This window comes from Pelodiscus sinensis, chromosome 10 (assembly GCF_049634645.1).
Source record: "Pelodiscus sinensis isolate JC-2024 chromosome 10, ASM4963464v1, whole genome shotgun sequence".
Taxonomy (NCBI): Eukaryota; Metazoa; Chordata; order Testudines; family Trionychidae; genus Pelodiscus; species Pelodiscus sinensis.
In genome coordinates, this window is record NC_134720.1 from 44,477,485 (window position 1) to 44,493,355 (window position 15,871).

The 15,871-nt window shown below is 38.2% G+C and overlaps 1 protein-coding gene across 2 annotated transcripts in view; it reads left to right on the top strand.

Annotated features, from left to right (window-relative positions):
* The window catches only part of PIK3CA (phosphatidylinositol-4,5-bisphosphate 3-kinase catalytic subunit alpha), a 66,800-nt gene that overhangs the window by 28,796 nt on the left and 22,133 nt on the right, over positions 1-15,871 (top strand). The window contains exons 4-10 of one of the 2 annotated variants that reach the window (XM_075938017.1): positions 1,867-2,076; positions 2,796-3,046; positions 3,953-4,198; positions 5,546-5,631; positions 8,607-8,712; positions 10,045-10,197; positions 10,319-10,453. In XM_075938017.1, the coding sequence (XP_075794132.1) occupies positions 1,867-2,076; positions 2,796-3,046; positions 3,953-4,198; positions 5,546-5,631; positions 8,607-8,712; positions 10,045-10,197; positions 10,319-10,453 (1,187 nt within the window). Of the gene's footprint in view, positions 1-1,866; positions 2,077-2,711; positions 3,047-3,952; positions 4,199-5,545; positions 5,632-8,606; positions 8,713-10,044; positions 10,198-10,318; positions 10,454-15,871 lie in introns of those variants that run through there. The other variant, XM_075938018.1, reaches the window with a different exon arrangement.

The window sequence follows — 15,871 nt, forward strand, 5'->3', positions numbered from 1 at the left end:
CATTTTCTCTGTGGAAAGTGAGACAGGTAGAATGAACATTAAACAATCCCTAGTAAAGGCAAGAGATTAACAAGAAAAATAGTGGAAGGAAGGAAAGAGAAAAGGAAAAACAGTGCAGATACCACTGAAAATGATTAACCATGAAAAGGACAGAGAGAGAAGGGGAAAAGTAAAGAGAAGCTTAGAAGGGGTAAAAAGATAGTAACATACATTTTTACAAATGCATTGTTTACTTGTTTAAGTTTCAGTGAGAGTACTCCATTCACAATAATTAATTTTTTTCACCTCAGGAGCTATCGTTTTAGGAGGTTGGCATCATGAGTCTGTTCTCCTCCTTTCCTATTTGGTCACTACATACATGGCAAACTTTTTCAACCCCTGGGTGGTAGTGTGTGGTTTAATAATGCAAATTATGGTAGCATGCTTTTGTTCTTATCTTGTTCCAGTCTCTGAAAAACCAGAACTATATTTTGTAAGAAGAAAAAACCAAACATACCCCTTGTAGATAAGATTTTTATCACCGTATTTGAGTTTGCAACTTTACTGCTCACTTGATTTTTTTTTTTGATACTATAGTAAATATTCATACTAAAAATAAATTCTACAAGCCCATCTTAGTCTCTAACAGATGTATCTTAAATTTATCATCATAGGGACATCTCAAGTGAGAAGGCTGTTTTTTTTTTTCTCCCCATAGTGCTCCAAAACGTTACATAGGATAAACCAGATAGTACAGACTCTTTTTCAAGTTCAGGGAAGCTGAAAATCACGGTAGTGGTCCTGAATAGTTTTTTAATCACTTATCAATACAATTTGAGCAGAGCCATCATTTGCTACAGGGATGGTGAGCAATTGGTTTGGACCTCTGCCCTGACTTCTCATAATTCCTCACCATCTCGTTTTGTAGTGTCTTCCTTGGAGCTGTGGGGCACTGTGGGTTAGGCTGGAGCTCCTAATGGCCACATTGTCAATGCTACTTCCTGTGATCTAGATAGAAAACAACAGCGGCAGCCTGAGCCAAAGCTGAGTTTGGAGCAAATCCGGCTCAATACCTGCCTTTGGCCAGCCATCAGTGAGGAGGCAGCACCTCTCCACCCCAAATCTTCAGACAGGACTGACCAGCTAATGCCTCAGAAGCCACTGTGGCCTCACCAGGAGGCAGAAATAGGCATGATGATAGAACTCGGCATGTCTAGAATCTGAGCATTCCATCCTGTAAACATTTACTCCTGAGGGTAGTCCAGCTGAGATGACTGGGGCTACATGATTAAGAATGTACAGGATTGATCTCTTGCTGAATCTCCAAGGGCAAAGTTAAGTGCCTACTGTGACAGTCAACGCTTAAATCTTGTAGCTATTCTAGAATACTGAAAAACTGGCATGTAGAGTAGATCTAGAAGGAAGCTGATGAAGGCTCTTTGTACTCTGTGTGAAAGCCAATCAAGATCCAGGGAGAATCATGTAACAGCAACTCCTCTGGCTAATTTAGGGAGCTTCACTGACTAACTTCAGAGGAAGTCTCATTAGCCCTGTTCCTCTGAGGGGATGTTGGCTGTGTTGCGGACAGAGGGAGGCATCCAGCAGCAACCCAGACATTCCCCAGGTTTTCAGTGAGTATCCCTTTTGTGTGCTTCTGGATTCATTGCTGCCAAATACAGCAGGCACACTGTTATGTTATAAGGTTGATTTCATGATACAGCATAGTTGCAAAGGTAGATACATTGTGAACAAGTATTTTGAATTGCTTTTATAAGCTGCTTAAGATAGAGGACACTTAATCAACAATAGAAAAATAGTATTTCTATGAAAAATATACAGTTATATTAATCACTGACAATTTAACTTTTTTTCCCCCAAATATCTTAGGTTTTGCTATAGGCATGCCTGTCTGTGAATTTGATATGGTTAAGGATCCAGAAGTGCAGGACTTCAGGAGAAATATTCTTAATGTTTGTAAAGAAGCAGTGGACCTTCGAGATGTGAATGCACCCCATAGTAGAGCATTATATGTCTGTCCTCCAAATGTTGAATCTTCACCTGAACTGCCCAAGCACATATACAATAAACTAGATAAAGGTAAAAATGTTTCTTACAACAACTTAATGGTACTTATGTTAATTAATAAAAATTTCAGTTAGTAAAGTTGGTGATGGCAGACAGGTAAATCATTATTTATATAGCATATTTAATACACATTAGCAACATCTTATACTTCGATTACACACTTTGTTTTCAGTCCAGATAGCTAGCTTAGTAGGAGCTGAATTCAGAATAAATGTCACATTTGATCAAGCATATAGGTTGATATTCTATATTCTAGGAAAACTTTTATACAACTTGAGTAATCCAGTTATTGCATGGATTTATGTAACTGTTTAGTGGTTGTGACAGGGCCAGCTATCAGCATTTTTTTCAAGATCTGAAGTGTCTCTAATCAGAACATGTAGAATTAAATGATCCTGGGAATACAAACTATCTTCTAGTCTTCAGAGTAGTCAAATTGTCAGTGGGAAAAGACTGGTTTAATAAGTACTGTATTAATTGTTTAGAAATAATTTTGTAATTAAATAACAGTTTGAACTTACACGTTCTTAGTCAGCGAGATCAGAATAGCTTTTTGAGTTGTAAACGGTGACTATTTAGCGCTTTTGCAGAAGGTTGTCTGCACTTTGGAAAACTGGGCTGTGAATTGTGCCTGCATGTCTTTTCAGGAAGCTCTTCCAAGTCTGACCAGTTTCTTTAGAAGACTACATATGGGCAGTAATAGAATCTGATGTTATTTCACATTATTCCAGGGCAAATAATAGTGGTGATATGGGTAATAGTCTCCCCGAACAATGACAAGCAGAAATATACCTTAAAAATCAACCATGACTGTGTTCCTGAGCAAGTTATTGCTGAAGCAATCAGGAAAAAAACACGAAGTATGTTGCTGTCATCTGAACAACTAAAACTCTGCGTTTTAGAGTACCAGGGCAAGTATATTTTAAAAGTGTGTGGCTGTGATGAATACTTGCTAGAAAAATATCCACTGAGCCAGTATAAGGTGAGTTACTTGTAAATTAATGGATTTGCTTGTAAATACGCTCAAATTAAAATTGAGAGGGTGGCAAGAGGGATGATGATGAATTAAGATTCTGTAATGTAAGTTTCATTTCTTAAACTAATTCAGAAAGCAGAAAATGGAAATTAATATTATTAGCCAAGTAGCTCAAATTTTTGCTCAATTGACCTTACTATGTGCAAATAATTGCATTATAAATAAAAATCCAGCAGAAGTGCTCAGCTTTTGGCCTATCCATGCTCCCATTGAAGTCAGTTGGAATTTATTCTAATGGGAGTGAAGGCCAGTGCTGAGCACTTTTGGAAATCCCATCTAAATTTAGGAGCACTACATTAAGTAAAGTGTAATCCAGTGCTAAATTGTGAAATAGGCATTACTAATATAAATGACATTTTTATTTAGAAATAGATATTCTAACTCCTTTTTGCCTTGTGGTTGCTGAAATATCAATAAGGAGTATCCCTACACTGCAGAAAGTATAGCTAAACCATGTTAATGTTTTTTGTCTTAAATAATAGCCATCACTTTGACAGGAAACCACTGGATGGAAGAGCTCATGAGTGGAGCAGAATATATTGTTACTCGATGGTCCTGGTGACCAGAGGCTGACTGAGTCGTGTTGCTTTCTCTTTATAGACTACAACTGTAACAAGACACTGTCAGCCCTTTACCACTAGTTGGAAGCATGGTCTAACCATGCTCCCATTGAAGTCAGTGGAAATTTGTTCTAATGGGAGTATAGGCCAATGCCGAGTGCTTTCTTAGCCTTTTAGGTTTTATATATGCTTTCCAGTTAATACTTATAAGTATTGATTACAAAGAAAATGCAGCAAAACATTCTTTTTTTTTTCCCCTCTCTTCCCCCCATTCCCCTTCCAACTATTGCAGTACATAAGAAGTTGTATAATACTTGGCCGAATGCCCAACCTGATGCTGATGGCTAAGGAAAGCCTTTATACACAACTGCCACTGGATACCTTTACAATGCCATCTTATTCCAGGCGGATCTCTACAGCTACACCATACATGAATGGCGAAGCTTCAGCCAAATCTCTCTGGGCCATAAACAGTGCTCTCAGGATAAGAATTCTCTGTGCCACCTATGTAAATGTAAACATTCGAGACATTGATAAGGTAACTGAAATTCTGAATGTATGCATGTCAAATTACTGGCTAGAATCAGAATGAAAACACTGAGCCACAGACAACTCAATAGGCCTCTCTAACAAAATTAGGGAATCAGCTGGTCAACACTGTATTCATACCAGCTACTAACATTAATTAGGGACCTAATTCACACTTAAGTAAATGGAAAGACTCCCACCGACCAGTGAGTGTTTAACAGGATCTAGGATCATACAGAACTCACAGACAACTAGCAAAGTGTATATTTTCAAATTAAATTTCTTGATTAAAATTACATGATAGTTCATCTGAATTTTTTGTTTCTTTGGTTAGACTGCAGTGTTTTTTGATAAATCCATATAATCTCTTTGAATTTTTTGTTTTGTTTTTTAAAGTGTGTCAGTAGTTGAAAGTGGTATGCACAACTGTTGCTTCCATTGCCATCTTTTCCTTTTGATAGACCTAGAAATCCATATATAAATTTAGGCCCAGCTTTGGCTGTCTCAAATATCTAAACCTTGCTTTAGGTATCCAAGCTTAATTTTTTTTTCAGAGGTTTTTAACACCCTCAGCTGACATCGATTTCAGGAGGTACTAGGGATTACACATCCTGTTATAAGTGGCCTAATTTTCTTAGACACCAATCTGAGAATTTTGGTCTTATTCATTTAACAAGAAGCATCATAAAACTTTTACAGTAATATGTAAAAGGAAAAATTGTAGCTTTAATCTGTGAAACCCAAAATGTTGAGGTTCTGAGTTGAATACTTAGCAATTGGTGATTTCATCTAAAACAAACTGGAAGAGGAGCAGGAAAAACGAAAGGTTTTTTTCTTAAAACAACAAATACTACGATTAAAGAGCCATTACTGTAAGAACTGGGACAAGTTTTGAAACATGCTATGGACAAATTTGGTACTCTCACTTGGGGGAAAAAAGATAAGGAAAACACATCAGAAATAATTGCTTTCAGCATAAACTATTACAAACCCTAACTCTTGTGTGTGCTTGGAGGTTGCCCTGTTAACCTTCCATCCACATAGCTTGCCTTGGCACTCAAGGATAAATTCCAGTTGTGTTGCTTTATTTGAAAGGCAGTCATAACTAGCTTTGAAATGGTGATGCAGAGATAATAAAGTAAAAAATTGTAGTAAGCACATAGTAAGAATACTTTACAGTATATGAACTCATTTATGCCTTATTGCTTTTTCTCTAGTGAATAGAAATTAGAGTGACACGTGGTTCTAATCAGCATCTAATAGTGTTGTTGTTTACAGTAAAATCTCCTTTTCAGACTTGGGTCTAGTATTCAAATGGGCTGTAGTGGATGCTGATGGTTAAAATTGTTGTTTTCAGATCTATGTTCGAACTGGTATCTACCATGGAGGAGAACCTTTATGCGACAATGTGAATACTCAAAGGGTACCTTGTTCCAATCCAAGGTAAATAATGCTACTGTAATATTTCAGGGAAATCTGATTTCCAGAGCTTTCTTAAGTGGAAATAGATTCTGTCCATACCAGTTTGTACCAAGGTTCCTGGCTGGGAAGTATTAATAAGATAGTAGGCCTCACTGAAAGGAAAAAAAAACAGCCTTATTTTCTAAAAAGATACTGAAAATCCTTTATTTTAAAAGGAAACCATTTACATGTGTAGCTATCTAAGAATTATAACTAATCATTGGAGTTTTCCTTTTAAATTGATCACTCACTTTCATTTACAAATTTGCTTAATTGGATTAATTTAAACAATGTAGATCTTCATTTTGGTTTATAGAATGTTACATAAAAACAGCAACCTTTATTCAACAAGTCTGTTCTGTGTATTCATAGTTTTGTCTATGGCCCAAAAATGTGCAGCATTTCCCTTTTTTTGCTTACAAGAGAGAACCAGCACAGCTACTGGAAATTTGTGATCCATTCTATTCTGGCTTGTGACTTGCAGTTGGAGCTTTGCTAAATTCAAATTCTGCCTGTAACATGCAACAGATCTCTTTAGCAAGGTTGCATATGTGTTTGTCCTGCGAAACCTATCTCTATGACAAAGACAAACATAGCTTGACTTTCATATCCCAGTGTGTGTTTGCAGAGCTGGCCACTTGACAACATATTGTCTTCTGCCGCTTGTTCTGTTCATCTCACAGTACAATCTGGGAACATGATTGAGTTCCACAATACAAACAATCTTGTTGCCCTGCCAGTCCTCCCACCCCCTCCCCAGCTATGCCAGGCTTCCCACCTCCAGCCCAGCTCCCAGCGTGCTGGGCTTGTTGTCCCATTGGACAGCACACTGGGCTTTCCATTGGGACTCTCTCATCCTGGAACATGTTGCCGGATCAGATAGTCCCGGTATATAGAGGTTCAACCTGTAGGCTGTGTCTACACTGGCCACTTATTCCGGAAAATCAGCCGCTTTTCCGGAATAACTTGCTAGCTGTCTACACTGGACCCTTGAATTTCCAGAAAAGCACTGACGATCTACTGTAAAATCATCAGTGCTTTTCCGGAAAAACTATGCTGCTCCCGTTCGGGCAAAAGTCCTTTTCCGGAAAACTGTTCTGGAAAAGGGCCAGTGTAGACAGCACAGATTTCTTTTCCTCAAAAAAGCCCCGATCGCGAAAATGACGATTGGGGCTTTTTTGCGGAAAAGAAATCTGTGCTGTCTACATTGGCACGGACGCTTTTTCGGAAAAAGTGCTTTTCTGGAAAAGCATCCTCCCAATGTAGACGCGCTTTTTCCGGAAATACTTATAATGGAAAACTGTTCCGTTTTAAGCATTTCCGGAAAATCATGCCAGTGTAGATGTAGCCGTAGTGTATAATTCAACAGAACCCTAATGGATATTGCTATACAGATGTTTGGAAAATATCCATTTGCTAGCTAGGAAATTAATCTTTCTTACTATGCTTTGTATAGGAAGTATTGCTGTAGATTAGTGGCTTTCAACCTTTTTGTTTGTGGATCCTTACAAAATTTCAAACAGAGATGAGGGCCTCTTTGAAAATCTTAGATAAGATCTGCAGACTCCAGAGGTCCACAGACCACAGTTTGAAAACCACTCCTGAAGATTGTTGGCATTTAATAAATACAAATAATAAATTTTGTAGTGAAATTTAACTTTAAGTAAAAACCATAGTATTTATTACACCTGGGAAAAGGAAGTATACATTTGGGAGAAGGTAAATGAGACACTGGTACTAAATGTATACGACTGGTCAGTTTTACAACAGTTTTTCATTCACTTACTTCCTCTTAGGATTTATATCCTCAGTTTTTCATCCACTTATCTGTGGGTGTGTCTAGACTACCGAGTTTTGTCGACAAAAGTGGAGTTTTGTCGACAAAACTATACCAGCGTCTACACTACCGCTGAGTTCTGTCGACATAACGTCGACAGAACTCAGCAGTTTTGTTGACGCTGGTATACCTCATTTTACGAGGCATAACACCTTCTGTCGACAGAGTTCTGTCGACAGAAGGTGTTATTGCCTGTAGGGTTGCGTCCAGACTACGGGGTTCTGTCGACAAAGCAGCTTGCTTTGTCGACAGAACTCAATGTGTCTGGACGCTCTTTGTCGACGGAAGTTTTGTCGACAGTATCTGTTGACAAAACTTCTGTCGACAAAACGCGGTAGTCTAGACGTACCCTGTCACAGTACTTCCACTACGCCTTTGGTTGAGGAGTGGGTTTCTCTCCTATCTGGGAGTGGCTGTTTATATATTCATGTTATCACATACTGATGTGCTTATGGTGGGTGTTTTGGTTTTTTTGCTTGATTTGAGCCTACAAAACTACTTTAAAATGTATGGCTCTCTATTGTAATGTAATGGTAAACATGGCATTATCTGTCTTCTAATGATCCCAATACTGAGTTTACAAGTAGAAATACATTTTTTCCAACTAATAGCTCTTGCAACTCAAACTTGTCTCAGAGTCAAGCCAAGTTCTTTATTTCATATGCATCTTCATGAATAGTTAAAAAAATGTTCATGCCAAATTAAGCCATTAAGAACCATTCAAACCAATGTCTTCAGACTAGACCTACATTGATAGTTATTCAGGAACTTTGCACAAAAAGTGCTTTGTATTGGTAAGCTGTTTTGTTGATGGTGCCCAAGAAGGAATAAAATCCAGCAAACTTTCTCCAAGCAATGTTAATTCTGCAGGGCTAACCAGAGTAAAAATCAATCGAAGACATACATTGGTGACTAGAAGCAGTAGATGTGACTGAATAAGTGTAGGTAGCTGATCTGCTCAGTCAGAAAATGCCATTTTGATGTGTGTGTTTTTTCTACGGTAAAAATGTTTAATATCCTTCCAAGAGGAACTAATTCTGTTTTTTCTATATTTTGTGCCTCTTGACTAACTGTACTGAGTCTTATCTGTTTTTGTTATTTTACTTTTAAAATCCCATAGATGGAATGAATGGCTATTGTATGACATGTACATTCCTGATCTCCCACGTGCTGCTCGGCTTTGCCTTTCCATCTGCTCTGTTAAAGGCAGAAAGGGTGCTAAGGAGGTACAGTATTTAATAATTCCAATGTATTGTAAGATAAAACTCCAGACAGCCAGGTTTGTGAAGAGCAGTTGGTCAACATTTTAATGAGTTGGTCTTACCAAAACCACTGTTTTTCTTGAATTTTTATTTTGTTTAAAATATCACCTAAGATGTAGAAACTTCTAAATTTGATTGACTTTAAAAGTAATATATTTGTTACAGATTATCCATGCAGTATTAATTGTGGTCTGCATTGTTGAACAGAAAAAGTTAGGCCAAAATTTTCAAACATTGATGCCTAAAGTTAGGTTCCTTAATCCATTTTTAGGTATCTAAAGCAAGCACTTGCATCTCCTTTTGACTTAAATGGGAGTTGGGATTGCTAAGCATTTTGAAATAAATCACAAGCTTTACTGAATTGCCTAAAATGTGGGGTTTGTATCCTACTTTCAAACTCAAACATTGGTTCATTTTTTGTGAGTGTATAAGACTTTACAGAAACTTTAATTTAAAATCTTTGAAAGACTTGCTGGAGGAAAAAATCTTACTACGCAGCTATAACTCTTTAGATTTGTGGTTTTGAAATGATTGTCATGGTTGTTGATGAGACAAAGGTTCGAAGTCTCACAGGGAAATATGCTATAATTTTGATAATTTGCTCTCTGCTAATATACATATTTGATAATCCATACTTTCACACACAGTCTCTCCCCATTTGCTAGTAAGGGTTTCATAGCAGAGACAGAGTGCTCTAATGTCATCTCATGACAACTCTGGTAACTTGTTCTATCATGTATTCTCTAAATGAAGTATCACTAATTTAAATTGGATTTGTCAAAATAAACCTAGTACAATGTGCAATGTAATTCTTGCTTTTTAATTGTTTGTTCTGCTCTTTTTGCTAACTTAAATTGATTAATTACAATAATACATTACTCATTCATAATAGCAAAGGTTATACTACACTATTTTCCTGAATCCAGCTGACATCTGATATCCAAACACGATTACACGAAAAAAGTATTGACACGAATCCGCATGCCCTTGCTTTTCATTGGCATATGTTGTTTTCTTGATTAGAAAACTTAGAAACCAAGATATAACAAGCATATTAAAAAAATAGATAACAGCCAGTATTTTTCCTATGTTGGCTTTGCTTTTAATATATTATATTTCTGCCTTTCCATAGTGTCAATGTGCTACAGTACAAATAAGAATATTTTTATTTACTTTGATTCAATATTTCAGTTTTTCATGAATCTTTTTCCTCCTCATTAGTCTTTGAAATCTGATACTATGCTGTAACTTGATCACTTTCATCTCATTTGTTAATAATCATTTGGTCTTTTTAAGGAACACTGTCCATTGGCTTGGGGAAATATAAACATGTTTGATTACACACATACTCTTGTATCTGGGAAAATGGCTTTGAATCTGTGGGCTGTGCCTCATGGGCTGGAAGATCTGCTAAATCCTATTGGCGTTACAGGGTCAAATCCGAATAAGGTAAATTGATGCTTATATGCTAACTTCAGCTTTAGTAACACATGTCTACTTGTTCATATTATAGTGATTTCTGATTTATAATTTTGCTTCAGAACAATCATGAAAATTCTTTTTTCCTCAGGAAACTCCATGTTTAGAGCTGGAATTTGATTGGTTTAGCAGCCCTGTAAAGTTTCCAGACATGACAGTGATTGAAGAACATGCCAATTGGACTATATCTCGAGAACTAGGGTTTAACTACAGCCATGCGGGACTGGTAAGGGGAATTTACTTTCCAGGATTAGTTACTAAAACTTTAAAATATTTGCACATTTTGAAGTGCTTCATTTGTGGGGAAAATATATTTGATATTAAGATATATGAAACCAAATTCATTTTTTAAAAACACTAGGCAGAAAAATGCCAACAGGTTCTGTATCTTGCAGCAAAACATACTGATGCTTCAATAATCAACCAGAATCTTTTAAGGGTCAGCTGTGTCTTACTGTGCAAATATAAGCTGGAAACAAGTCCAGAACTATAAATAACTTGTCTGGATGTCAGAATGTTAGGTTAATTTTGCAAAAAATGTAATAGGGTTAGATTCTCCATTAGTGACCCTATTTCTTTTAATTTCCTCTGCTCCCTCCCACAGTTGCATGTCTGTTGTATATAGGCTGTGTCTTTGGAAAATCTTTTTTATAGTCTGTAATATGCTTGTAACTGCTTTAGCAATGCTGATCTCTAATTTTCATATTCTATCAAACTGCCACAAGTTAATTTCATTAGCAATCAGAGATACAGAGTCTTGATATAAGCTGAGCCCCATGTATTCTGCGATTCAGTGGCCTTGAAATTTACCACCAAATCTATACTTTATTTCAAACACTGAGCTTTCTTTTTTAAATTATATCTCTAGCCCTGAGTAAGTATAAATCCTTAAAAATATGAAAACCAGTTCAGTGTTTTCTTCCTGAAACAGTAGGTCTTCGATGTAAACTCATTCACATCAAAATGCTTTTGGTGCTGTATTCCCAAAATAGTAATTTAGGTCCACTTTACTTCAGAATCCCATGAGTATATGGTATAACCTTAGAACACTAACATTAAATGCTTTTCCAAACCATTCAGGTTGTTTTGTTTTATACATTTGTTTTATTCTGGTTGGGCGAAACATGAGTGGCACTACCCCCCCCCAAGAACCAGCTTGCAATGCCACTCAGTCAAACTTGGCCTGATTGCCTCCACAGATGTCCCTGAAATTAATTTGAAAATGTTGGTCAGTATGGACTGCACTTTATCTGCAAACTCTTCAAAATGCTTTCCCTGCTCATGAGCACAACCTCAGTCTTGCTTGGGTTCTGCTTCAGCCAGCTGTTCTTTGTCCTTTAGCTGATCTTATCAAAGCACTGGGCTGCTATGCTGGTGGTAGTGTGGCCATGTGGGTGAGTGATAAGTAGGACTGTGTGTCCTCTACATATTGCTGGCTCCTCCTATTGCTCGTATTGGCCAAAGTTTTCAAAGTTAGGTGCAAGAGTAATGTGTACTTCATATTCTTTTAAAACAAGCACAGGGTTCGGACTTGAGTGTCATGTTTTGGCATAAAAATAAAGAATAAATTGTCTTTAAAACACAGCCCCAAGTAAGAGAGAAAATGGTAATATGGGCACAGCAGTTGGTCAACAGTATTAAAGGTAGCAAAGACTGAAGAGAATGAGTATGATCCTTAGGATTGGCAGTAAACCATGATTAGTGAAGGTCTGTAAATTAATGGCTTCTAAAATATTCATCTCTGCAATAACTGAAACCTGTTTAATTTCTTACTCTGTGCCCATGACTGTGGTACCTTTTTAAAAATTACAAATCACTCTCCTGAATGTCCCCATTTCTTCTATGTGAAAGTAACAGTGTGTAGTTAGAGTTATGCTTTCATAGTGATGTAATTTTCTCAAACCTACAGGACAGATTAGTAGCAGAGGTCCTCTGATAATTACAGATGTAAACAAATATGCCTATTAATTACTAATCTTATTCACCTCAAATTCAGAAGCTGCTTTAAGGTAGACCTTTAGAATGGTCATGTGAGTGTCTAGAAGTTGGGGTGCATATCTGAAGTATGTTTGTATTTTCTTGATTGTGAATCTTGAAAGAGTAAACGATTTTTAATTTTTGTAGGCTTTTTGGTACCGTTGGTGTCTCAAATATAGCCATTTTTATCTATCTTTGGCTGAAACTAAAAAGTTCTATTAGGTTTTTAAAGGCACAACAAAGATGATGCAGTACATTTTTAATTTTAAAAATATTCAGGGTTTTTCAAGGTTAGCATGGTGGGTCACCTGGGTGTAATATTCACTCTAATTGTTTCCATTCATATGTGGAATAAACTTTGTGCGCTGAGGTATGTGTGGATATGCACCACCAATAGAAACACATGCTGCCAGCTGTGTGCAGAACTCTGCTAATCAGCTGGGCGGCATTTGAATCTCTCCTGGGTAGCTACCCAAGTGCTCAGTTTACAGGGAACACTGGATCGGTGTTTATTTCCTATTGAACCAGCTTGCTCAACCCCATAACACTCAGAAGTGAGATTATACCTTTCTCCACCTCTAAATGCTATGTTAGCATCTGTTTCCATTTCAATCCAATAATGTTCATTGATACTATCTCCTTTTTTCTCCTTAGCTCCTTACTAAAACTCTACTTTGCCAGCCAAATAGCCTCTTGCTGCTTCCTCTAATCACTCTTTAAAACATCTTTTATAAAATCTTCCTAAATTTCTAATCTTTATTGATACCCCTATATTATATCTGTTTTTAACTTGTAAGCTCTTTGGGACAGGAGCGATGTGTTCTGTGAAGTACCACATGTGTTCATGGCAGTATAATAGTAATGCCAAGTAACTTGAAAATAAAACTTTGGACAAGACAATAATACATGCTAAACATTCAAGATCTGAAACTGGCTTTGAGTTTACTTGTCAAAACTTCTAAACAAGGTACTGTAGTCCCAATTGCTGTGGAAGCCACCAGGCCATTTTACCATAGTATTGTTCTGTAAAACATCTTCTCTTAACATAAAAAATAATAGATATGGATTTTTAAAAAATGTACTACACTGCCCTCTTATCCAATAAATTAGTAGAAATATTTAAGATCAGGTATAGATATTTTAATGGAACACTTATAGATCCATTGTTACCTCAAATATTGAAGCTTTCTTAAATATTTAAATTTATATATTCTCTACTTTACTGTCCCATACTTCATAGAATTGCAAGTTTTTGATGTTGACCTCAACAGGATAAATGCATTTTCCTACTGGGCTTGACCTAAACCATGAGTTTTCTGACCTAATAATATACAGGTACATTTTGTCTTATGATCCAACATGTGCAAATAGTTTTAAATCTTGTATTAATATTAAGTGAAGGTCAAGAAAATGTAGTGACCCCTCCAACATATAGTGAATTAAAAGAAAATCAAGATTTGAACTTGAGCTTCCTTATTCCTAGTCACATTGTGAAGCTTTTATACCACATCAGATTTACAGGGGAAACAGTCAACTTGAAGCCTGATCAGTTGTGAAAAAAGGAGTTTCTGATGATACTCTTGTTTCCTAAATCCACTTGCCAATTTGTATAGTATGCGGCAAACAAATTTCCTTTTTACATTTAATTTTTCTCTGCCTGATTGCTTACAACAAATACACAAACAAGAGGGAAAACTGAATAACTTGTATTGGGAAAAAGGGAGCTAAAGAAATTAACTGAAAAACCATTTTCTTACAGTCACTTTCAGTTAAAGTAATCATCATTGTTTCTAACAGCTGCAGCTATAAAAGGAATTTCTGAACTGATTTTTGTCTTTTTAGTTAATGCTTTAGCTGTAGAGAACAGCACTAGTGTGCTAATTTTGTTCCCTTACTCAGATTTTTTTAAAAATTTGGCTTTGTTCTACTTGTGATGACTCTATCAGAAGCTAGATAAATGTTTTTAAAAAGCTTTTAATTGTATTTATGAATAGTACATGAACGTGACTTTTTTTAATAGTAAGTTATTCCAGGAGTGGGGAAGCCATATACTCCATCCTAACATCTCCCATAATTCATAGCCTCTCTTGCCAAAACATCAAGTATATATCCCAGTTTTTAATGTGAGACCTTTAGAATAAACTTCATTGTGCTACATCCATTGCATGTTCTCTTAAAAATAGTTCCACTAGTGGCAGTCCTAAAAAATTTTCCTGTTCCCATATCTGAATCAATTTACTTGCTTCAGAAGCTGCATGCAGTAAAGTGTACAGCCAAGTGGCTGGATTACAGGCAGTCCCCGGGTTACGTACAAGATAGGGACTGTAGGTTTGTTCTTAAGTTGAATCTGTATGTAAGTGGGAACTGGCGTCAGCCGCTGCTGAAACTGATCAGTTTCAACCGCGGCTGAATCTGGATGCCAGTTCTGACTTACATACAGATTCAACTTAAGAAACCCAGGCGTCCCCAAGTCAGCTGCTGCTGAAACTGATCAGCGGCTGATTCCAGGAAGCCTGGGGCAGAGCAACTCTGCCTCGGGCTTCCTGTAGTCAGCCACTGGTCAGTTTCAGCAGCGGCTGATTTGGGGACGCCTGGGGCAGAGCAGCTGGGGTGCTGCTGGGTTGCTCCAGTAGCGGCTCCTCGGCGCTACTGGAGCAACCCAGCAGCACCCCAGCTGCTCTGCCCCAGGCGTCCTGATTCAGTTGCTGCTGAAACTGACCAGCAGCGGCGGAATCAGGACGCCTGGGGCAGAGCAGCTGGGGTGCTGCCGGGTTGGTCCGGAGCAGCGCTGCAGGACCAACCCGGTAGCCCCCAGCTGCTCTACCCCGGGGGTAGGCAAGAAAAGCCTGGTCTGCTGGGGGGGGGGGGGGGGGGCACTAGCTGCACCCGCCCCCCCCCCCCCCCCCCCCCAGCAGACCAGGGGGACAGGAGCAAAGCCGCCCAGGCGGCGGGAGTCCCGCTGCCTGGGCGGCTTTGCTCCGGGGCAAACGAGCAAAGCCGCCCAGGCAGAGGGACTCCCTCCGCCTGGGCGGCTTTGCTCGGGTGTCCCTGGTCTGCTGGGAGGGGTCCAGCGGCTTTGCTGGACCCCCCCCCCCCCCCCAGCAGACCAGGGAGACCGGGAAACGCTTTTCTCGCCCCGGAGGACACGGGTGGCAACCCGCCGCCCATGAGCTCCGGGGCGAGAAAAGCCCCGTTCGTAAGTGCGGATCTGACATAAGTCGGGGACTGCCTGTACTAATCTGGTGGTAGATGCGTGGGGAATAAGTTTATGGAGGGATTTTCATTACATATCAGCTGCGAGGGAGCATGGTTTGTTCACTCCCCTTAATTTAAACAATTTTAAATGTCTCTGTATAACACCATGATGGCTGCATTGTGTGAGTAACTACAGTATAATAAGTACAAAAGAGAATTACATAACTAAAAGTGAAGGCAAAGCATAGTACTTCCCATCTTTAAATATGTTATGTGCCTGTTTTTTTGAACAGACCATAGGTAGCAGTAGACTATAATCTGTCAGTGCCTTCTGTGTTAAAATATTGTATGTATGTTTTAAGGCATAATAGCTCTTTTGTCTTTTAAAGGGTATCTGGGTGATTCTAGTTTGGCTTGTTTCTCAAATGAGAACCAAACACACTTACAAAAAATCTTCCTACCAAGATGTTTT